This window comes from Capra hircus, chromosome 5 (genome assembly GCF_001704415.2).
Source record: "Capra hircus breed San Clemente chromosome 5, ASM170441v1, whole genome shotgun sequence".
NCBI lineage: Eukaryota > Metazoa > Chordata > Mammalia > Artiodactyla > Bovidae > Capra > Capra hircus.
This window is the reverse complement of record NC_030812.1, coordinates 97,235,769-97,259,367: the sequence shown is the minus strand read 5'-3', so window position 1 is coordinate 97,259,367 and position 23,599 is coordinate 97,235,769. Positions and strand designations below refer to the sequence as shown.

The following is a 23,599-nucleotide window of genomic DNA, read 5'->3' as shown; positions in this document are numbered from 1 at the left end:
CCAGTGACAATCATTAGGAAATTCAAGTCTTCTTTCACTTTTATTGAAATATACTTGACACAGCACTCAGTAAGTTTAAGGTATACACATAACAATCTAACTTACATATATTGCAAAATGATTACCACAATAAGTTTAGTTAACATCCATCAACTAGTAAGAATACAAAAAAGAAAAAGATATATTTTCTTCTGTGATGAGAACTTTTGTAATCTACTCTCTAAGCAACTTTCAAATTTACCACACAACAGTGTTAATTATAGTCATCATTTTATACATTACTTTGCTACCACTTATTTATCTTACAACTGGAAGTCTGTACGTTTTGACCATCTTCATCTACTTCACCCACCCAGGAAACTTCTTAAATAGTGTTCAACATAATGAATACAGCTTAGAAATCTAAATCTTTATAGACCTGCATACACATGTATCATCATCTCGTCATCATCCTTAACATCAGAGCACACCATAGCTCAGTTCCCTGGAGTAAGGGTACACTTAACAAAGCCGTTATGGTTCTTACACTCATCCTAGTATCAGACCTGACCTACTGCTCCATCAAAATCAACTTTTAACCACATATTTTCATATATTTCATAAATATTTTCAACATTTATTTTCTAGTTTTCTGGGGGAGTGTTTGTTTTTTTGCTTCTACCATTGAAAAATTATGGCAATTCTAGCAAAGATTTCTTCATTTTTTATGTTTTTTTTTTTTTTTTTGGAGGTGGGGGAGCTTCCCAGGTGGCCCAGTGGTAAAGAATCTGCCAGCCAATGCAACAGATGCAGGAGACTTGGGTTCAATCCTTGAGTTAGGAAGACTCTATGGAGTAGGAAATGGCAGCCCAGTCCAATACTCTTGCCTGAAAAATTCCATGGACAGAGGAAACTGATGGGTTATAGTCCATAGAGCCTCAAAGAGTCAGATACCACTGAGCAACTGAGCACCACCACCAATGTCATTAGCAAGCACAAATTTGCCACCTGCTGGTCTTAAGATGCATATACATTTTCAGCTGCTTTTATTTTATTTTAATCATTATAAACATCAACTCAGCACTACACATACACACACACGTACACCCATAAACATGTCCAAAAATTCTACAAATAGGTGACATTCTCTTGTAAATTTCCTTTTCTGTTTTTACCCCTGATGAATTGTTTTTGTTCTATTTGACAAGGGACATTATTGTTCATACAATTCTTATACACACACACACACACACACACACACACACTTGATATCAAAGTTTGATTTTGATCCATGTAAAGTAGACAAAAATATTAAGTAGACATAAAAGGATTATTATACACTTAGGATAATTATACAGTCTCTTTTTATAGGTCCAGTTAATTTCTTTTCTTATTCTACAAAGTACTGGCTAGTCTATCTTGGATTCCTAATAATAGTCTGCTCCTTTTTCTAAAAGCTATTGTGGCCAAGTCAGCAACAAAATGACACTTGCCATCTATCTCCATAAAGATTAAATCATCTACTGTTGCAACTGCTGGTTTTCGAGACTCCTTTTGGAGTTCAGGGTGGAGAAGAGAAATAAAGTACTCTGAGCTTAGGGAAAAACTGGCAGAACAGGTCTTCAGATAGTTAGATATTTTCAGGAGACAACTTTATGAGAGCCTAGTTGTTGTATCTCCTCATATTTAAAAAACACTAACGTCCTTCATGGTGACAACTGCTCTTTGTGACTAGCAGAAACATTCTGCAAAAAAAACCCTGCTTGATTGCATATATACTCCTTTTACCAAAATCACCTCTATACTGACCTTCTCCCCTGCCTCTTTGGAGCAGTCTCTCAGAGCTACCTGAGGTGCTGAATCCAGGGCGGCTGTCCTCATTTTGCCCTAAGGAAAACCTAACTTGCAAAATTCACACTGTGCATTTTTTTTAAGTCGACAGCCATTTTCAGGTTCTGTGCTTTCCACATTTTTAGCCCTTCATTTATCTATTTTTTGTAATTTAACTTCTTTATTTTTCATTTGGGGCTTTCTTGGTCACCATTGCTGTGCAGGCTTTGCTCTAGATGCAGAGAGTGGTCTTCTCATTGTGGTGGCTTCCCTTGTTGCAGAACACGGGCTCTAGGGTGCACAGGCTTCAGCAGTTGCAGCTCATGGGTTCAGTAGTTGCGGCTTCCAGGCTCCAGGGCACAGGCTCAATAGTTGTGTGTGAGGACCCAATTGCTCCATGACCTGTGGGACCTTGCCATGTCAGGCACTGAACCCCTGACTCCTGCATTGGCAGGCAGACTCTCCACCACTGAGCCACCAGGGACGCCCCTTTGATTTATTTTTAGCTTAATATTATACAAATATTTAACCTGCTCTACCTTGCAAAGGATGGGCATGTCCAAATGATCGTGTATTTGTCCTTATATATTCTGTGGTAAACATACACCAATGTTTTTATTAGTAGAACTGTTAAGATGACCATGATGCTTGCTTTGTAAAAACTCGATTCACCTCTGTGAGTAGATTGTTACTTTATGAGCCATTCTAGGGAAAGTTTCTGATGCTCAGTGGAATTTAAAGGAATCCAGTAAGAAAAACAGAAATTAAAAATGCATCTTTACTGTATCTTGATTAACTCAATGCTCTTGGAATATAGAAAATTCTGGATAAATCTATGAAGGTAAAGATTTCACTCTTTTGGGGTGGCAATTAAGATACCACAGTAGTCCAATAGCATTTTATCTCAGCTTGCTATTTCCCAAAATTAGGATAAATGAGTGGCTTGAAGGAAAAACAGTTGCAGTTAACACAACCACCAATTTGGCCAGACGTCCCTGCAGTTTAAGGAAAACCCAACCTGTTAATAGGACGGAAGAAACATGAATGACGAAGAGGAAGAGGAAAGACATCACCATTTTCATGGCTCTTTTATGGGCCTCTGTGCTGAGATCCTTTGAGCTGGGGTTGAGCTGCAAATTCCTGATGTGCCTCATCAAGGAGAGGACTAAGAGGAACAGCGAGGTCAGGGACAGAAGAAAGGGGATTAAGCTGATGAAGTTAAAAACAATCAACTGGTGAAGATCATGAGTTTCACTTACATTTGGGGACCGTGTTGAGTTTCTTGCATATATTTTGTAGCTGTTAGTTGAGATATGACTAAACATATATATTGATTCAGAATTCAAAAACAGTAAGGGCAAAGACCCCAAGAGAAGCACCAGTACCACACTACGAATTCGCCACCGCAGCCAAGTGAAGCAGGGGTGGGAGAAGTTGGCTACTTTAAAGAAGTAGAAAACACTTAGACAGGTGGCAAACCAGGTAGCTAGGTGATTGGACAGTATCCAAAAACTATTAACAATCTTTGTTAGTTTATCAATGGCATATAGGTGTGGCCATAGTACCAATAAAAATGAGTCACATAGTATTGCCCAAAGTTGACTGATTCTGGAGATAGCCAGGCCTGTGAGGATGCAGTCAGCTGATGAGAGCTTCTGTCTCTTCACCAGGTCAATGCAGTTAACTAGTACAAGGAACCCATTCCCCAACATTCCAATCACAAATCCTCCTATTGTTACTACTAGAAAAGTATTTTCAATTCCAGATGGCATTTCTGTAGAAAGAATCCAGAAAGCTAATGCTAGTTTTCACTGATTTTCTTCTTGTTGTTGTTGCTGTCCAGGTGTTGTAGAGTGATACCAGTTTGATCCTTTTCAAAAATGCTTAATGAAACTCAGATACCATCTCACACATCTTCATAAAGATCTTTCTCTTCTATTCCAGCCGTAGTTCTGAAATTTATGCAAGGAGATCCACTCCCATAGCTCTAAATGGAAAACTTGAATTTTGCTTTCAATCAGCTACTGATTTCCAGATTAAGCAGTGAATGTGCCCACTCATCATTGGTGCTGGCAGCATTTTTCCACTTGTGGAGACATCTGGAAAAGGAAAATCAGATATGCAAAGATGCAAATGTGAGACAGATTTCTTTACACTCATTTGTACTTCCTTTCTCAACAGAAACTTGATGCCATTTGGATTCAAGTTTCTTAATTTTAATAGTATTCTCAGAAAATAACCTCTGAAATAGAGGCATTATTCAATTTCATTTAATGAAATTCATAACATTTAAAAGTTGGCTTAAAGCTCAACATTCAGAAAACTAGGATCATGGCATCTGGTCCCATCACTTCATGGCAAATAGATGGGGAAACAGTGGAAACAGTCTCAGAATTTATTTTGGGGGGCTCCAAAAATCACTGCATATGGTGATTGCAGCCATGAAATTAAAAGATGCTTACTGCTTGGAAGGAAAGTTATGACCAACCTAGATAGCATATTCGAAAGCAGAGACATTGCTTTGCCAACAAAGGTCTGTCCAGTCAAGGCTATGGTTTTTCCAGTGGTCATGTATGCATGTGAGAGTTGGACTATGAAGAAAGGTGAGTGCTGAAGAATTGATGCTTTTGAACTGTGGTTTTGGAGAAGACTCTTGAGAATCCCTTGGACTGCAAGGAGATCCAACCAGTCCATTCTAAAGATCAGTCCTGGGTGTTCACTGGAAAGACTGATGCTAAAGCTGAAACTCCAATACTTTGGCCACTTGATGAGAAGAGTTGACTCACTGGAAAAGACTCTGATGCTGGGAGGGATTGGGGGCAGGAGGAGAAAGGGACGACAGAGGATGAGATGCCATCACCAACTCGATGCACATGAGTTTGGGTAAACTCTGGGACTTGGTGACAGGGACACCTGGCGTGCTACAATTCATGGGGTTGCAAAGAGTCAGACACGACTGAGCAACTGAACTGACTGACAGATGAAAGAAACATAATAAAGAGAAGTAATATCAAGGACCTCACAGAGTCATGGAAAAGTAACTTTAAATAAATTATTGTTGTTGAATATGACAAAAGTTTGACCAAAATCACTTGCAACACTGAGGATGGTGTTACAAAATCTATAGTTGATAATTAATTCTTGTTTTCTAAGGACAAAGACAACTGGCTTAGGATTTGAAGCTTTTTAAGATTTCTTGAAGAAATAGATTAAAAGGGAAGTGATCTTCCAGATAATGTGCAAAGGTACCAAAATCATACCTCTGTCTGAGCTCCTACTGTGAATTTTCAACTTTGTTTCCAGTGATCTAGTGCCTATTTAATTCTGAATTAGCAATTATCAACTGAGAGGTAAAAATACTAAGAAAAAAGAAAAAAAAAAGGTGATGGATGAGTAGGAGATAGGTTCTCCTTTTCATTAATTCTGCTTTTGATAAAATTCTTCATCATAATAAATTGATTTACAAGTAAAATGCATTTTCACTTCAAGAAAAGGTAACTAATACAATAATTTTCTAACTTGACCGAAAACTGCACAACTCTTCCAACAACACAAGAGAAGACTCTACACATGGACATCACCAGATGGTCGACACTGAAATGAGATTGATTATATTCTTTGCAGCCAAAGATAGAGAAGCTCTATACTGTCAGCAAAAACAAGACTGGGAGCTGACTGTGGCTCAGATCATGAACTCCTTATTGCCAAATTCAGACTTAAATTGAAGAAAGTAGGGAAAACCACTAGACCATTCAGATATAACCTAAATCATATCCTTATGATTATACAGTGAAAGTGACAAACAGATTCAAGGCATTAGATCTGATAGAGAGAGTGCCTGAAGAACTATGGCCAGAGGTCCATGACACTGTGTAAGAGGCAGTGATCAAGACCATCCCCAAGAAAAAGAAACGCAAAAAGTCAAAATGATTGTCTAAGGAGGGCTTCCAAATAGGTGTGATAAGAAGAGAAGTGAAAGGTAAAGCAGAAAAGGAAAGATATGCCCATTTGAATGCAGAGTTCCAAAGAATAGCAAGAGAGATAAGAAAGCCTTCTTTAGTGATCAATGCAAAGAAATAAAGAAAAACAACAGAATGGGAAAGACTAGAGATCTCTTCAAGAAAATTAGAGATACTAAGGGAACATTTCATGCAAAGATGGGCCCGATAAGGACAGAAATGCTATGGACCTAACAGAAGCAGAAGATATTAAGAAGAGGTGGCAAGAATACACAGAAGAACTATACAAAAAAGATCTTCACAACACAGATGATCACGATGGTGTGATCACTGACCTAGAGCCAGACATCCTGGAATGCAAAGTCAAGTGGGCCTTAGAAAGCATCACTATGAACAAAGCTAGTGGAGGGAATGGAATTCCAGTTGAGCTATTTCAAATCCTGAAAGATGATGCTGTGAAAGTGCCGCACTCAATATGCCAGCAAATTTGGAAAACTCAGCAGTAGCCACAGCACTGGAAAAGGTCAGTTTTCATTCCAATCCCAAAGAAAGGCAATAGCAAAGAATGTTCAAATTACCGCACAGTGGCACTCACCTCACACACTAGCAATGTAATGCTCAAAGTTCTCCAAGCCATGTTTCAACAGTATGTGAACCATGAACTTCCAGATGTTCAAGTTGGATTTAGAAAAGGCAGAGGAACCGGAGATCAAATTGCCAACATCTGTTGGATTATCAAAAAAAACAAGAAAATTCCAGTAAAACATCTACTTCTGCTCTATTGACTATGCCAAAGCCTTTGAGTGTGTGGATCACAACAAATTGTGGAAAAAAGGTGTACTGGACACCTTACCTGCTTCCTGAGAAATCTGTATACAGGTCAAGAAGCAACAGTTAGAACCAGACATGGAACAGCATGCTGGTTCCAAATTGGGAAAGGAGTACGTAAAGGCTGTATATTGTCACCCTGGTTATTTAACTTCTGTGCTGAATATATCATGTGAAATGCAGGGCTGGAGGAAGCACAAGCTGGAATCAAGATTGCTGGGAGAAATATCAATAACTTCAGATATGCAGATGACACCATCTTTATGGCAGAAAGTGAAGAAGAACTACAGAGCCTCTTGATAAAAGTGAAAGAAAAGAGTAAAAAACTTGGCTTAAAAGTCAACATTCGGAAAACAGATTATGGCATCCGGTCCCATCACTTCATGGCAGATAGATAGGGAAACAATGGAAGCAGTGAGAGACTTTATTTTAAGGGGCTCCAAAATCACTGTAAATGGTGACTGTAACCATGAAATTAAGACACTTCCTCCTTGAAAGAATAGCTATGACCAACATAGACAGCATATTGAAAGACAGAGATATTTCTTTGCTGACAATGGTTTGTCTAGTCAAAGCTATGGTTTTTGCAGTAGTCATGTGGATGTGAGAGTTGAAGTATAAACAAAGCTGAGTGCCGAAAATTTGACGCCTTTGAACTGTGTTGCCAGAGAAGACTCTTGAGAGTCCCTTGTACAGCAAGGAGATCAAACCAGTCCATCCTAAAGGAAATCAACCCTGAATATTCATTGGAAGGACTGATGTTGAAGCTGAAGCTCCAATAGTCTGGCCACCTGATGACTGTCAGGTCACCTCTGACTGACTCACTGGAAAAGATCCTGTTGCTGGGAAAGTTTAAAGGCAGGAGGAGAAGGGATCGACAGAGGATGAAATGGTTGGATGGCATCACTGACTCGATGGACACGAGTTTGAGTAAGCTCCAGAAGTTGGGGATGGACAGGGAACCCTGGTGTGCTTCAGTCCATGGAGTTGCAAAGAGATGAACATGACTGAATGACTGAACTGAACTGACTGGCCTTAAGATGTATATTTTCAGCTGCTTTTGTGAAGTGAAATGAAGTGAGTCACTCAGTTCTGTCTGACTCTTTGCAACCCTGTGGACTATACAGTCCCTGGAATTCTCCAGGCCAGAATACTGGAGAGGGTAGCCCTTCCCTTCTCCAAGGGATCTTCCCAACCCAGGGATCAAACCCAGGTCTCCCACCTTGCTGGAAGATTCTTTACCAGCTGAGCCACTAGGGAAGCCCTGCTTTGTTTTATTTTAATTATTATAAGCATCAACTCAGCACTAAACATAAACAGGTACACACACACACACACACATACACACAAACATGTCCAAAAATTCTACAAATAAGTGATATTCTCTTGTAAACTTTCCTTTCTGTTTTTGTCCCTGGTGAATTGTTTTTGTTCTCTCTGACAAAGGACATTAGTTTTCATACAATTCTCATACATACACAAACACACACCACACACACGCACCTTTGATATCAAAGTGTGATTTTGATCAATATAATTTTTCCAGTAGTCATGTGAGAGTTGGATGGTGAAGAAAGCTGAGTGCTGAAGAATTGATGCTTTTGAACAGTGGTGTTGGAGAAGACTCTTGAGAGTCCCTTGGACTGCAAGAAGATCCAACCAGTCCATCGTAAAGGAGATCAGTCCTGGATGTTCATTGGAAGGACTGATGTTGAAGCTGAAACTCCAATACTTTAGCCACCTCATGCAAAGAGTTGACTCATTGCAAAAGACCCTAATGCTGGAAATGATTGGGGGCAGGAGAAGAAGGGGACAACAGAGGATGAGATGGCTGGATGGCATTACCGACTCGATGGACATGGGTTTGGGTAAACTCTGGGAGTTGGTGATGGACAGGGAGGCCTGGCGTGCTTTGATTCATGGGGTCACAAAGAGTTGGACATGACTGAGCGACTGAACTGAACTGGAATGAGACAGAAAAATATTAAGTAGGCATAAAAGTATTATTATACACTTAGGGAATAATTATTCCAAATCTTTTTATAAGTTTAGTTAATTTTTTCTTATTCTGCAAAATAGTGGCTAGTCTAGCTTGGATTCCTAATAATAGTCTACTCCTTTGTTTTAAAGCTCTTTTGGTCATGTCAGCTACAAAATGACACTTGCTACCTACCTCTATAAGAATTAAAGCATCTACTGTTGCAGCTGCTGATTTTTGTCACTTCCTCCACCTTCCTTTGGTGGCTTCCCTGGTGACTCAGCGGGTAAAGCATCTGCCTGCAATGCAGGAGACCCGGGTTCAATCCTTGTGTCAGGAAGATCCCCTGGAGAAGGAAATGGCAACCCACTCCAGTACTCTTGCCTGGAAAATTCCATGGACAGAGAAGCCTGGTAGGATATAGTCCATGGGGTCGCAAAGAGTCGGATTTCACCTAGGACTTCACTTAGGAGTTCAGGGTAGAGAGCAGAAATAAGGCACTTTGAGCTCAAGGAAAACTGGCAGAACAGGTCTTCAGATAGTTAAATATTTTTAAGAAACAACTTTATGAGCTCAGTTCTTGTATCTCCTCATATCAAAAAAAGCCCTGCAGTCCTTCATGGTGACGACTGCTCTTTGTGACTAGCAGAAACATTCTGCAAAAATATGTGCTTGATTGCATATATTCCCCCTTCACCAAAATCACCTCTATACTGACCTTCTCCCCGCCTCTTTGGAGCAGTCTCTCAGAGCTATATGAGGTGCTGAATCCAGGGCTGCTGTCGTCATTTTGCCCTGAGAAAAATTAACTCGCAAAGTCGACAGCCATTTTAAGGTTCTGTGCTTCCAACAGTTTTAGTCCTTGATTTATTTATTTTTTATAATTTAACTTCTTTATTTTTCATTTTGGGCTTTGCTGGTCTCCATTGCTGTGCAGGCTTTTTTCTACTTGCGGAGAATGGGCTTCTCATTGTGGTGGCTTCTCTTGTTGCAGACCAGAGGCTGTAGGACGCACAGGCTTCAGCAGTTACAGCACATGGGTTCAGTAGTTGCGGCTTCCAGGCAGCAGGGCGCAGACTCTATAGTTGTGAGCAAGGGCCCAGGTACTCTGAGACATGTGGGACCTTCTTGAGTCAGAGACTGATCCTGTGTCTTCTCCATGGAAGGCAGACTCTCCACCACTGAGCCACCAGGGAATCCCCCTTGATTTCTTTTTAGCTTAATTTTTTACAAAGATTTCACCTGCTCTACTTTGAAAAAGATTTGCATGTCTAAATATTCATGTTTTTCCTCACATATGACTATAGTTAATATTTTCCAACATATATAAAATTAATACAGATTACACTATATATTTTATATTGCTCAAATTTTTTTCACTAGTAGAAAGTCTTATGATGCCAGTGATGCTTGCTTTATAAAATATCAGTTCATCTCTGAGTAGATTGTTAGTTTATAGGCCATTCGAGGGAAAGCTTCTAATGCTCAGTAGAGTCTAAAGGAATCCAGTGAGAAAAACAGAAGTTAAAATGCATCTTCAATTTCTCACGATTAATTCAATGCTCTTGGAATATAGAAAATTCTGGATAAATCTATGAAGCTAAAGATTTCACTCTTTTCAGGCGGCAGTTAAGATACCACAGTAGTCCTATGGCATTTTGTCTCAGCTTGCTAGTTCCCAAAATTAGGATAAACGAGTGGCTTGAAGGAAAAACAGTCGAAGTTAACACAACCACCAATTTGGCCAGACGTCCCTGCAGTTTAACGAAAACCCAACCTGTTAATAGGACGGAAGAAACATGAATGATGAAGAGGAAGAGGAAAGACATCACCATTTTCATGGCTCTTTTATGGGCCTCTGTGCTGAGATCCTTTGAGCTGGGGTTGAGCTGCAAATTCCTGATGTGCCTCATCAAGGAGAGGACTAAGAGGAGCAGCGAGGTCAGGGACAGAAGAAAGGGGATTAAGCTGATGAAGTTAAAAACAATCAACTGGTGAAGATCATGAGTTTCACTTACATTTGGGGACCGCGTTGAGTTTCTTGCATATATTTTGTAGCTGTTAGTTGAGATATGACTAAACATATATATTGATTCAGAATTCAAAAACAGTAAGGGCAAAGACCCCAAGAGAAGCACCAGTACCACACTACGAATTCGCCACCGCAGCCAAGTGAAGCAGGGGTGGGAGAAGTTGGCTACTTTAAAGAAGTAGAAAACACTTAGACAGGTGGCAAACCAGGTAGCTAGGTGATTGGACAGTATCCAAAAACTATTAACAATCTTTGTTAGTTTATCAATGGCATATAGGTGTGGCCATAGTACCAATAAAAATGAGTCACATAGTATTGCCCAAAGTTGACTGATTCTGGAGATAGCCAGGCCTGTGAGGATGCAGTCAGCTGATGAGAGCTTTTGTCTCTCCACCAGGTCAATGCAGTTAACTAGTACAATGAACCCATTCCCCAACATTCCAATCACAAATCCTCCTATTGTTGCTACTAGAAAAGTATTTTCAATTCCAGATGGCATTTCTGTAGAAAGAATCCAGAAAACTAATACTAGTTTTTGCTGATTTTTTCTTGCTTTTGTTGCTGTCCAAGTGTTGTAGAATGATACCCAGTTTGATTCTTTTCAAAAATGCTTAATGACACTCAGATACCATCTCACATATCTTCATAAAGATCTTTCTCTTTTATTCCAGCCGTAGTTCTGAAATTTATGCAAGGAGATCCACTCCCATAGCTCTAAATGGAAAGCATGAATTTTGCTTTCAATCAGCTACTGATTTTCAGATTAAGCAGTGAATGTGCCCACTCATCATTGGTGCTGGCAGCAATTTTCCACTTGTGGAGACATCTGGAAAAGGAAAATCAGGTATGCAAAGATGCAAATGTGAGACAGATTTCTTTACACTCATTTGTACTTCCTTTCTCAACAGAAACTCGATGCCATTTGGATTCGTGTTTCTCAATTTTAATAGTATTCCCAGAAAATAACCTCCAAAATAGAAACATTCTTCATCAATTTCATTTAATAATCTGCATAATATTTCAGATACTGTTATAGATGAAAGAAACATAATAAAGAGAAGCAATATATAGGATCTCACAGAGTTATGGAAGAAATAACTTTTAATAAACTATTACTGTTGTATATGACAAAAACTTGACCAAAATGCAGTTGGAACACCGAGGATGGTATTTCAAAATCTAGAGTTGATAGTTAATTTTCGTTTCTAAGGACAAAGACAATTGGCTTAGGGTTTGAAGCCTTTTAAGATTTCTTGAAGAAATAGATTAAAAGGGAAGTGATATGCAAAGGTACCAAAATCATACCTCTTTCTGAGCTCCTACTTTGAATTTTTGAACTTTGTTTCCATGTAGCTACTGCCTATTTGATTCTGAATTAGCTATCATCAACTTAGAGGAAAAAATACTAAGAAAAAAAGCCAAAAAAAGCAGGTGATGGATGAGTAGGAGATAGGTTCTCCTTTTCATTAATTCTGCTTTTGATAAAATTCTTCATCTCATAAAAAATTGATTTATAAGTAAACTGTATTTTCACTTCAACAAACAACTAACTGTAATACAATGGTTTACAACCTTGACTGTAAACTGGAGCCTCCCTGCCACACCCACCCCCACCTCATTCCTCTAGTTCATCACAGAACCCTGAGCCCATTGAGCCAACTGTAACTGTGGTTGACAAACAACCTACTTCATGTCCATCTCAGCCTCTCTGTGTGATGCTAAGGCACTCAGCTGGGCTGAAACTACCTGTGGGAGTCCTCACAGACATTTCCCCACCAGCCAGTGTTGTCTCTGGACTGGCTATTTTGGTTCTTATTATGATTGCAAGACCCACCTCAGTAGCAACCATCAGGAAAAAAGCAAAGTTTATTACTCACAGATCCAGAGGGTACATGACACATCCAGGGCCATACAGTGAAGTCATGAGGAGAGAGGGAGAAAGCACCTGGGACTCTGCCTTTTAAGGGTTGAGGGTAGGGTGCCTAGGGTTTCACAAGTTCACTCTTCAATGGTGAAATTAAAATGTAAGAGAGGGAATTAGGGCTCTTGAGCGGAGGAATGGAGTCACTTGAGTGACCAGTCAGTTATCTAGTTTACCTGGCATTTTCTAAAGGGGAAACTTCATGGGTTGGGGGCAACCTGGCATCTTATCTAGGTGTTTATTAGTAGTTGTAGACAGCTGGCAATATGTCCTATCAAGATGGAGTCCTTTAGGACCTCCTTGGTGGTCTAACAGTTTCACTGCTGAGGGAGTGGTTTCAATCCCTGGTTAGAGAACTAAGATCTCACAAACCACATAGCCCAGCCAATAAAAGTAAAAGACAGCGGTGCCAGAGATGGATGCCTCGGCAATCAAAAGGCTATTGTCAGGCACTTATATGACCTTAGTCACCTTGGCAGTCACCTACACTCCACAAGGAAAGGAACTATGTTCTGTCATCCACTGATCTCTTTCCAGTTCCCAGAATAAAGAGGGCCTGGCAAATAGAAGGCCCTCAATAACTGTTTGTCAAGTGAATGAGTGCTAACTCGGCTGGTTATCTCATTGAGAACACAGAAAAAGAGAAAATGCGTTAAGACTTGATGGTGAAACTAGTATTAGAGCAAGAAAAGATGGAAACCCTTTAAAGCTAGAGACAGTTTTGTAACATATGAACTCATGAGAGATTTCTGTACTCACCTGAAATAACCAACACTGCTCTCTCGTCTTCTGGTTCAAATCAGAAGTCATACCGAATCATTAAGATCATTGTACACATCTGGCAACCAAGATGTGGGAGTCTTTGCAAGAGAACTACTTTAAGCCCAAAGAGTTGAAAATGGATAGAAAACTCTAGCTTTTGTGGCAGGGGAGCAAGAAGGCCTAGAGATCACTGATGTTTTCAGAAATGCTCTGACCTGGTATAGAAGGCTACCTGAGAAGCAGACTTCACTGATAGGTGTGGCTTAGCAGTGACAAAAAAAACCAGACAGCAAATCAGCCAATAGGTGCTTAGTCATTAAAAAACACTTGAGTTCATAGTTATACACTTTACACTAAAGGAGAAACTCACTCTAAAGGATGTAATTACAAATTTAAAATCACAAGTGCCATACGCTATAAGTTAAATTCAAAGTCCAAGTTAACAATCACAGTTTTAGAAAAATCTATGTAACTGCAGAACTATCTCATTTCCTGGGGAACTGCCTTTATATCCTTTATTCTTACAATGATTGATTTATACATGCAAAAGAAAGTGCTATTGCATGTTTAAATGAAAAGCATATTGTTACAAAAGTTTTAGGTAGATAATGATTCATTAAATTTATGTATATGCTATAATAATCCAAATTAATCAGTCTAAACTTAGCCATAATGACTATAATTGAAGTCAGAAAATTTGCGAACATTGATTTTATAATTGTCAGTAGGAAGATTCACATTTCCTCTAAGAAATAGTGAGAAAACACATTGAGAGAAGCTAAAGCAGAGGATATGGGGGAAGGCCTGTTGGGAAGGTCCCGTGGGGGCCTGCTCAGTTACATTTCCCTTCCCTGTGCCCACATATTTAGATTTCCAAATAGTTTTAGACATAAGGCAGAATTAGAGGAGAATAAGGTTTATTAGAGTGGGAGACGCTGTTGGAACAGTGGGCCAGCTCAAGAGAGAACAAACAAAGGGTCGGACAGTCACAAAGGGTTGGACATGCCTGAGCGACTGAACTGAATAGTCTCAGAGAAGTCGGCAACAAATGCTCCCCTAGTTGTGATGCTCTATCATCCTGTCAATAGAAAGATATCCCATTTATTTGCAAGCAAAGAAATAGCCTCCTAATTCTTTTTGAATCATAACTTAGAGATTCCACACATTGACCTTAACAACAACTGCTTTTCTAGTCACTAAATAAAAGCACTAGCCTTTGTGTTTTTCAGGTAAAAGGGGTCTTCAATGTTTCTTTGCCTTCAGTGTTTCTAAGCCAAGAAGCAGTCAACTGGGACCAGGGCCACAGCTTGAAGGGACAAAGATTTAATCATTCATACCTGAAGGATATTTCCTCAGCTTAATCACTGCTATGGGGCTTCCAAGGTGGTGCAGTGGTAAAGAATCAACCTGCCAATGCAGTAGAATCAGGAGATGCAGGTTCAATCCCTGGGCTGGGAAGATCCCCTAGAGAAGGAAATGGCAACTCATTCCAGTATTCTTGTCTGAGAAATTCCATGGACAGGGGAACCTGGAGGGCTACAGCCCATAATGTAGCAAAGAGTCAGACACAACTGAGGATGGGGCACAAGCACACAATCCCTGCTGTCTGTGAACATTTCTTGTTTCCTGGTACATTTTTGTTTCACTTAGAATTCTTTCATTTTTGTAATTGAGGTTACAAAATTAGGTTTTGCTATTCGGTTTCTTTTCTCCCCAAAATCCTTAAAGGGCAGCTATATCCCCTGGTTCCTCCTCATGACAAAACTAAGACAATCTAACTTAATAAATTCCCACACTAGTAAGCATTAGTGTCTCAAACTCAAAGCAAGAATAGTTGCAGTTTTGTTTGTTTGTTTGTTTGTTTGTTTGTTTTTTAGTTTTCTGAGGTTCCATTTATATTGGTGTCCAAGGAGATAAAAAAGGTTCCCCTACATTTGTTCCCCAAAAAAATCTTTCAAATCAATTTGTTTTTGTAATAATTGGTCTTAAGGTCCATAATAGAACATAGATTACTCTAGACAACATATCCAGTGTCTTATATGACAGAATTGAGAATGACCATGTGATAAGCAAGCACCCCTTCAAAGGATGTCCCTGGCTCAGAGGACATGGGGTCTAATCAGGATCTTGCTAGGAGAAGCCACCTATTGAGAGAGAATAGATAAATGACATGAGACATTAGGAAATCTGCACACCTCTTTCTCAGACATCAGTGAAGTTACATGTTTCTATCTGATCTGCACACTCAGCAGGGTTCAAGAAAACATGCCCTGATGTTCTTGATTTATGTCTTACCAGATGGGCTTCCCAAGTGGTGCTAGTGGTGAAGGATCCACCTGCAATGCAGGAGACTTCAGATATTTAGTTGGATAACTGGGTGGGGAAGATCCCCTGGAAAAGAAAATGGCCACCCACTCCAGTATTCTTGCCTGGAGAATCCCCATGGACAGAGGATCCTGGCGGACTACAGTCCATGGGGTTGCAAAACAGTCAGACATGACTAAAGCGACTAAAAATGAACTGACTTCAGCACTAGTCTTACGGATCAATGATAACACTCTTCCATCCATAAAAAGTTTATTTTTTCCCCTCCTACAAGTTGCCTGAGTGAACAAACTGAAATAGAAATGGTTACACCCAGATTCTTAAAATGAACATTTATTTGGTGAATGAGAAAAGGGTGGTTAGTGAGAAATCAATGTTACTCTTCCTCTTACCTCAACACTATTTGTCACAGGGTAGGTTATTATCTGGGGAAGGAAATGGCAACACAGTCCAGTATTCTTGCCTAGAGAATCCCATGGACAGAGGAGGCTGCTGGGCTGCTGCCCACAGGGTCACACAGAGTTGGACATGATTGAAGCGAATTAGCAGCAGCAGCAGCAGGTTATTATCATTCAGTCTTTCTTCTCCAGATTGATGGGGCCATACACACATACATATTGGGAGTGGCTCTTCTTGTATTGTGGCTTGTCTGCCACTGAGTCACTCACAGAGGCTCTTTTCACAGGGCTGCCAAATGGTCATCAGCCATTCAAGCATACAGCTTATAATATCTATACATCAATTGTAATTACTCTAGCCTATGGCCTGGTCATTTATTAGTCTTTTGGTATACTTCTTTGACAAAAATAGGTCTCTGTTCCTTATAATTCCATCTTCCTAAGGTGGCTGCAGAAATATGAACTTACTCCTAGTTAGACACTTACACTAAACATTCATTTATTCCAAGAAAAGTTTGCTTATTTCTTTATGTACAGTACCAAACAGAAATTTAGTAACTAAAGCTCAGTTCAGTTCAGTTCAGTGTTTCAGTCATGTCCAACTCATTGCAACCCCATGAATTGCAGCACACCAGGCCTCCCTGTCCATCACCAACTCCCAGAGTTCACTCAGACTCAGGTCCATTGAGTCAGTGATGCCATCCAGCCATCTCATCCTCTGTCGTCCCCTTATCCTCTGGCCCCCAATCACTCCCAGCAGCAGAGTCTTTTCCAATGAGTCAACTCTTTGCATGTGGTGGCCAAAGTACTGGAGTTTCAGCTTTAGCATCATTCCTTCCAAAGAAATCCCAGGGCTGATCTCCTTCAGAATGGACTGGTTGGATCTCCTTGCAATCCAAGGGACTCTCAAGAGTCTTCTCCAACACCACAGTTCAAAAGCATCAATTCTTCGGCGCTCAGCCTTCCTCACAGTCCAACTCTCACATCCATATATGACCACCGGAAAAACCATAGCCTTGACTAGACGGACCTTTGTTGGCAAAGTAATGTCTCTGTTTTCAATATGCTATCTAGGTTGGTCATAACTTTTCTTCCAAGGAGCAAGCGTCTTTTAATTTCATGGCTGCAGTCACCATCTGCAGTGATTTTGGAGCCCCTCAAAATAAAGTCTGACACAGTTTCCACTGTTTCCCCAGCTATTTCCCATGGAGTGATGGGACCAGATGCCATGATCTTCGTTTTCTGAATGTTGAGCTTTAAACCAACTTTTTCACTCTCCTCTTTCACTTTCATCAAGAGGCTTTTTAGTTCTTCTTCACTTTCTGCCATATGGGTGGTGTCATCTGCATATCTGAGGTTATTGATATTTCTTCCGGCAATCTTGATTTCAGCTTGTGCTTTTTCCAGCCCAGCATTTCTCATGATGTACTCTGCATATAAGTTAAATAAGCAAGGTGACAATATACAGCCTCAACGTACTCCTTTTCCTATTTGGAACCAGTCTGTTGTTCCCTGCCCAGTTCTAACTGCTGCTTCCTGACCTGCATATAGGTTTCTCAAGAGGCAGGTCAGGTGGTCTGGTATTCCCATCTCTTTCAGAATTTTCCACAGTTGATTGTGATCCACACAACCAAAGGCTTTGGCATAGTCAATAAAGCAGAAATAGATGTTTTTTTGGAACTCTCTTGCTTTTTTGATGATCCAGCAGATGTTGGCAATCTGATCTCTGGTTCTTCTGCCTTTTCCCAAACCCGCTTGAACATCAGGAAGTTCATGGTTCATGTATTGCTGAAGCCTGGCTTGGAGAATTTTGAGCATTACTTTACTAGCGTGTGAGATGAGTGCAACTGTGCGGTAATTTGAGCATTCTTTGGCATTGCCTTTCTTTGGGATTGGAATGAAAACTGACCTTTTCCAGTCCTGTGGCCACTGCTGAGTTTCCCAAATTTGCTGGCATATTGAGTGCAGCACTTTCACAGCATCATCTTTCAGGATTTGAAATAGCTCAACTGGAATTCCATCACCTCCACTAGCTTTGTTCGTAGTGATGCTTTCTAAGGCCCACTTGACTTCACATTCCAGGATGTCTGGCTCTAGATGAGTGATCACACCATCGTGATTATCTGGGTTTTGAAGATCTTTTTTGTACAGTTCTTCTGTGTATTCTTGCCACCTCTTCTTAAAATCTTCTGCTCTGTTAGGTCCATACCATTTCTGTCCTTATCGGGCCCATCTTTGTATGAAATATTCCCTTGGTATCTCTAATTTTCTTGAAGAGATCTCTAGTCTTTCCCATTTTCTTGTTTTCCTCTATTTCTTTGCATTGATCACTGAGGAAGGCTTTCTTATCTCTTTTTGCTAGTCTTTGTAACTCTGCATTCAGATGCTTATATCTTGCCTTTTCTCCTTTATTCTTTGCTTCTCTTCTTTTCACAGCTATTTGTAAGGCCTCCCCAGACAGCCTTGTCTAACTCAATGAAACTAAGCCATGCCTGTGGTGCCACCCAAGATGGGTGGGTCATGGTGGAGAGGTCTGACAGAATGTGGTCTACTGGAGAAGGGAATGGCAAACCACTTCAGTATTCTTGCCTTGAGAACCCCATGAACAGTATGAAAAGCCAAAATGATAAGATACTGAAAAAGGAACTCCCCAGGTCAGTAGGGGCCCAGTATGCTACTGGAGGTCAGTGGAGAAATAACTCCAGAAAGAATGAAGAGATGGAGCCAAAGCAAAAACAATAACGTTGTGGATGCGACTGGTGATAGAAGCAAGGTCTGGTGCTATAAAGAGCAATATTGCATAGAAACCTGGAATGTCAGGTCCATGAATCAAGGCAAATTGGAAGTGGTCAAACAAGAGATGGCAAGAGTGAACGTTGACATTCTTGGAATCAGTGAACTAAAATGGACTGGAATGGGTGAGTTTAACTCAGATGACCATTATATCTACTACTGTGGGCAGGAATCCCTTAGAAGAAATGGAGAAGTCATCATGGTTAACAAAAGAGTCTGAAATGCAGTACTTGGATGCAATCTCAAACATGACAGAATGATCTCTGTTCCTTTCCAAAGCAAACCATTCAATATCACAGTTATCCAAGTCTATGCCCCAATCAGTAAAGCTGAAGAAACTGAAGTTGAAAGGTTCTATGAAGACCTACAAGACCTTTTAGAACTAACACCCAGAAAAGATGTCCTTTTCATTATAGGGGACTGGAATGCAAAAGTAGGAAGTCAAGAAACACCTGGAGTAACAGGCAAATTTGGCCTTCGAATGTGGAATGAAGCAGGACGAAGACTAATAGAGTTTTGCCAAGAAAATGCACTGGTCATAGCAAACACCCTCTTCCAACAACACAAGAGAAGACTCTAGACATGGACATCACCAGATGGTCAACACCGAAATCAGATTGATTATTTTCTTTGCAGCCAAAAACGGAGAAGCTCTATACAGTCAACAAAAACAAGACTGGGTGCTGACTGTGGCTCAGATCATGAACTCCTTACTGCCAAATTCAGACTTATATTGAAGAAAGTAGGGAAAACCACTAGACCATTCAGGTATGACCTAAATCAAATCCCTTATGATTATACAGTGGAAGTGAGAAATAGATTTAAGGGACTAGATCTAATAGATAGAGTGCTTGATGAACTATGGACTGTGATTCATGACATTATACTGGAGACAGGGATCAAGACCATCCCCATGTAAAAGAAATGCAACTAAAGTTATTAAGTAAAAAAAAAAAAAAAAAACACTAAGGTAAAACTTTAGTGTTACTTTTGGTTATTATCTTATAAAGAGTGCAAGATTATCTTTAAATAATTTATATGAAAGACTGTCCAAGAAAAAACAAACTCAGCTATATGTATTCAGCTTGATTTGCACATTACTTTTTACCAATCCAAGATAACCACTATGATAATCTTTGGTAAAATACTAACTTAGTGTCCAAAACAATATATGGTACATTTTATTTTGTAAAATGAATGTTACTTTTTAAAAGACACTCTTTTTTTTTAAACTTTTTATTTTGTCAGAGTACAGCCAATTAATGTTGTGATAGTTTCAGGCAGATAGCAAAGAGACTCAGCCATACATAAACACGTATCCATTCTCCCCCAAACTCTCCTCCTATCCAGTCTGCTACATAGCATTGAGCAGGACACTCTATTTCTTATCATTAAAACCATCATCAGATTCATTATTGTAACTGATAAACAAAAGCACCACAGAGTCTAGATATGCTAGCCATTTCAGTTCAGTTCAGTTCAGTTCATTCGCTCAGTCGTGTCCAACTCTGCAACCTCATGGACTGCAGCACGCCAGGCCTCCCTGTCATCACCAACTCCCAGAGCTTACTCAAATTCATGGCCGTTGAGTCGGTGATGCCATCCAACCATCTCATCCTTGGTATTCCCCTTCTCCTCCTGCCCTCAATCTTTTCCAGCATCAAGGTCTTTTCAAATGAGTCAGCTCTTTGCATCAGGTGGCCAAAGTATTGGAGTTCCAGCTTCAACATCAGTCCTTCCAAAGAACACTCAGGACTGATATCCTTTAGGATGGACTGGTTGGATCTCCTTGCAGTCCAAGGGACTCTCAAGAGTCTTCTCCAACACCACAGTTCAAAAGCATCAATTCTTTGGCACTCAGCTTTCTTTATAGTCCAACTTTCACATCCATACATGACCACTGGAAAAACCATAGCCTTGACTAGACAGACCTTTGTTGTCAAAATACTGTCTCTGCTAGCAATGTCTCTGTTGGCAAAGTAATGTCTCTATTTAGTTTCCTACATATGGTGTTTGAAGGTGGACATAAATATTAATAATTCTAACATCATTCTTAGCTTCAGGGAACAGCCCTAAAGCAGTGCCCTTTCCTATGGCTTTATTAAGGTTAACTTATAGGTCACATATTTATCACCATCTAAATGCAACTTTTTGTTTCTTTACTCTAATACAATCTAAAGATTATATCAAGGGTAAACCTTAACAAGGATGATTTTTAATAATTTCCATTATATATACAAGTATAACATCTGTGCAATATTAAAATTCATACCATCATTTTGAAATTTTATAGTAAACTTTCTTATCCTTAACTTTGTTTACAATTTGTAGTCACCTTATATAAATTCAGATAATTTTAGTCAAAACAACACTATACACATGCACGACCAAAATTCACACTAAACACGTAATGGTATTAAAAAATTTCTGTGTCTTTACTATTGACCTGTTTCCATTTCTTTCTCTAAGAACTCTACTGATCAGATTATGAGAAAATGTATCTGCACAGACAAAAATATATTCTCAAACGGTAATTATGATATTTTTGTAAAAGCAGTTGTGTGATTTTGAATTAAGGATAATTCTTCCTTCTAAGTTTATTTCTATTACATAACATGATAGAAATATTGACTTCTACCACTCTGAAAATACATACCCCATATCCTGGAATTTAGCAGAATTAGTAAGTGCACAATACATCATTTATGATTTGGGGTTTCAAATTAAAATTAATATTATAAGCATGTTTTGAACTTCTACTTAAAGAAAATTTAGTTTATTTTGTGCTATGAATATAATTCTTTTTTTCCAAGGGAAATAAAAGCAATTTATTTAGATAGATGTCAAAAAGACTTCTGATAAAATTTCACCCTCAATCCAGATATAACCATTAATAGGATTGGTCTAGGAGAACACTTCTTTAATGTGATAAAAAACTATTGAAACCTCAATATGGAGATGCCTGGTAACCTTGCTGTTTTTCAGTAGTGTTCTTATAACACTGATTGATGTAGGCATAAAGGATAAAGAAATATGGTAATTGATACAACATTGTAATATAAAAACAAACAAATATTGGAAAGGAAGAGGTCTTTTTCATTTTTTTGCAGATAACATCTATGTTGGCAGCAGCACTATGAATATCACTCATTCTGAAACATCTCATTCTTTTGTTATCAGTAAGACTCCCAATAACAATACAAGGCCTTTTTTTTAATTTCTTTTTAAGACTTTTGAGCTATGAGGTTATGTTTTTCCCACCTATGACTTTAGCTGCTTAGTTAACTTTTCTATCAATATTGTATAGATCTTCTACTTAGTCAAGTAGGATTTATCTTAATTTCTAAAGAGTTACAAGCCTCTTCTCCCAAATACGAGTTGAAATTACACACATCTTTTTCAGAAATCTAATTTGACTATCTTTAAAAGAATATTTGAAACTTTTAAATATTGGTAACCAATGAACATGTGTGAATTATCATCAAAAGCAACCTGTTCTAAGGAAAATTTCAGTTATGCTCAACAATACCTAAAGGTACCCAAGAGGAAAAACTAAACAGTAGAAGTGAAAATTAATCTTCAAAATCTCCTCATAAAGTTTTCATCTTTGAAAAGATTCTGAAAGTGTTTCTATAAAGCCAATGGATTTTGTCTTTTCAAGGAGCTTTTAAGATGCTTCAGTACCTTCAAGGCTATCTGTCTTAACTGGTTGTTTCCCAGAATCAACATGAACGAGTGGCCTGAAGGAAAGACATATAGTGCTAACATGATGAACTTTGTGAACTTATTGTCCAAAAACCTATGAAACATCCAATTTGCCAATTGTGTAAAAAGAAAATGAACCATGATAAGGAGCAGGAATGACGTCACCATTTTCATGGCTCTTTTATGGGCCTTTGTGCTGAAGTCCCTGGAACCCATAAAATTGAGATGCAAATTTCTGGTGTGTTTCACCAAGGACAGAAATAAAAAAAAACAATGAGAGCAGGGACAGAACAATAGGAATGAAATAGGAGAAACTAAGAAGACTCTCGCTTTTAATATAATGAGTTTTACTTTCAACTAAAGTCAAATTGCCTTCATTTATTAAATTCCAGAAGAGATCATTAAATGTTTCTAGCAAAAGAATGTCCAAAATCAGAAAGACCAAAGAAAATGCAAGTATCACAAGGATGACGCTGTTCATTCTCCACTTCAGCCAGAAAAAAAGAGAGTGGGAGAAATGAGCTATCTTAAGGAGATAGAAAATACTTAGGCAGGTGACAAGCCAGGTAGTCAAATGATTAGATATTCTCCAAAGTAAAGCAATGGGCTTTGCTAGTTTAAAAATGGCAAATACCTGTGGTTCTAGTCCCATTATAAGTGATTCCACAAAAAACACCAACAGTTGACTGATTCTGGAGACAGCCAAGCCAGTGAGGATGAAGTCAAATAAAGATGTCTTTTGGTTCTTAACACATTCAGAGCAGAGTACCAGTCCAATGAACACATTGCCTAGAATTCCGATTAAGAATTCCACTCCTGACAGTATCAGAAATACTGTACTCAACCCAGGGAACATTTCCACTGAAAGAAATCTAGATTTCTAATATTACATCTCAATGAAAAAATTAGAATGAAGCTACAGCAGAATAGAATCCATTTCTGATCCTTATCTTCAGTGCTTTTATTGCAGTTACAGTCTGAAGAAGAATTCTTGCTGTTGGATACAGTCTTATACCTAGAAAACCTTTCTGCTTTGATTGTAATGCCAATATCAACCCAGAAAGATATGCTAAGCTTTACAGTCTTAAG

At 39.1% G+C, this 23,599-nt stretch overlaps 3 protein-coding genes across 3 annotated transcripts; all 3 read right to left on the bottom strand.

Annotated features, from left to right (window-relative positions):
• LOC102169365 (taste receptor type 2 member 42-like) lies at positions 2,709-3,747 on the bottom strand. Its single transcript, XM_013964199.2, has one exon. The coding sequence runs from the start codon at positions 3,579-3,581 to the stop codon at positions 2,709-2,711; it is 873 nt and encodes a 290-aa protein (XP_013819653.2). The 5' UTR covers positions 3,582-3,747.
• LOC102179076 (taste receptor type 2 member 42) lies at positions 10,167-11,105 on the bottom strand. The gene has a single exon (XM_005680830.2). It carries the CDS (start codon positions 11,103-11,105, stop codon positions 10,167-10,169), a length of 939 nt encoding a protein of 312 aa, XP_005680887.2.
• On the bottom strand, positions 22,436-23,366 carry LOC102169081 (taste receptor type 2 member 42-like). Its single transcript, XM_005680874.1, is given in 2 exon segments — positions 22,436-22,780; positions 22,782-23,366. Coding segments are annotated over 2 exon segments (930 nt in total).

Bases quoted from the DNA above. Each gene is read 5' to 3' on its own strand.
- LOC102169365 (XM_013964199.2), bottom strand. From the start codon at position 3,581: ATGCCATCTGGAATTGAAAATACTTTTCTAGTAGTAACAATAGGAGGA.
- LOC102179076 (XM_005680830.2), bottom strand. From the start codon at position 11,105: ATGCCATCTGGAATTGAAAATACTTTTCTAGTAGCAACAATAGGAGGA.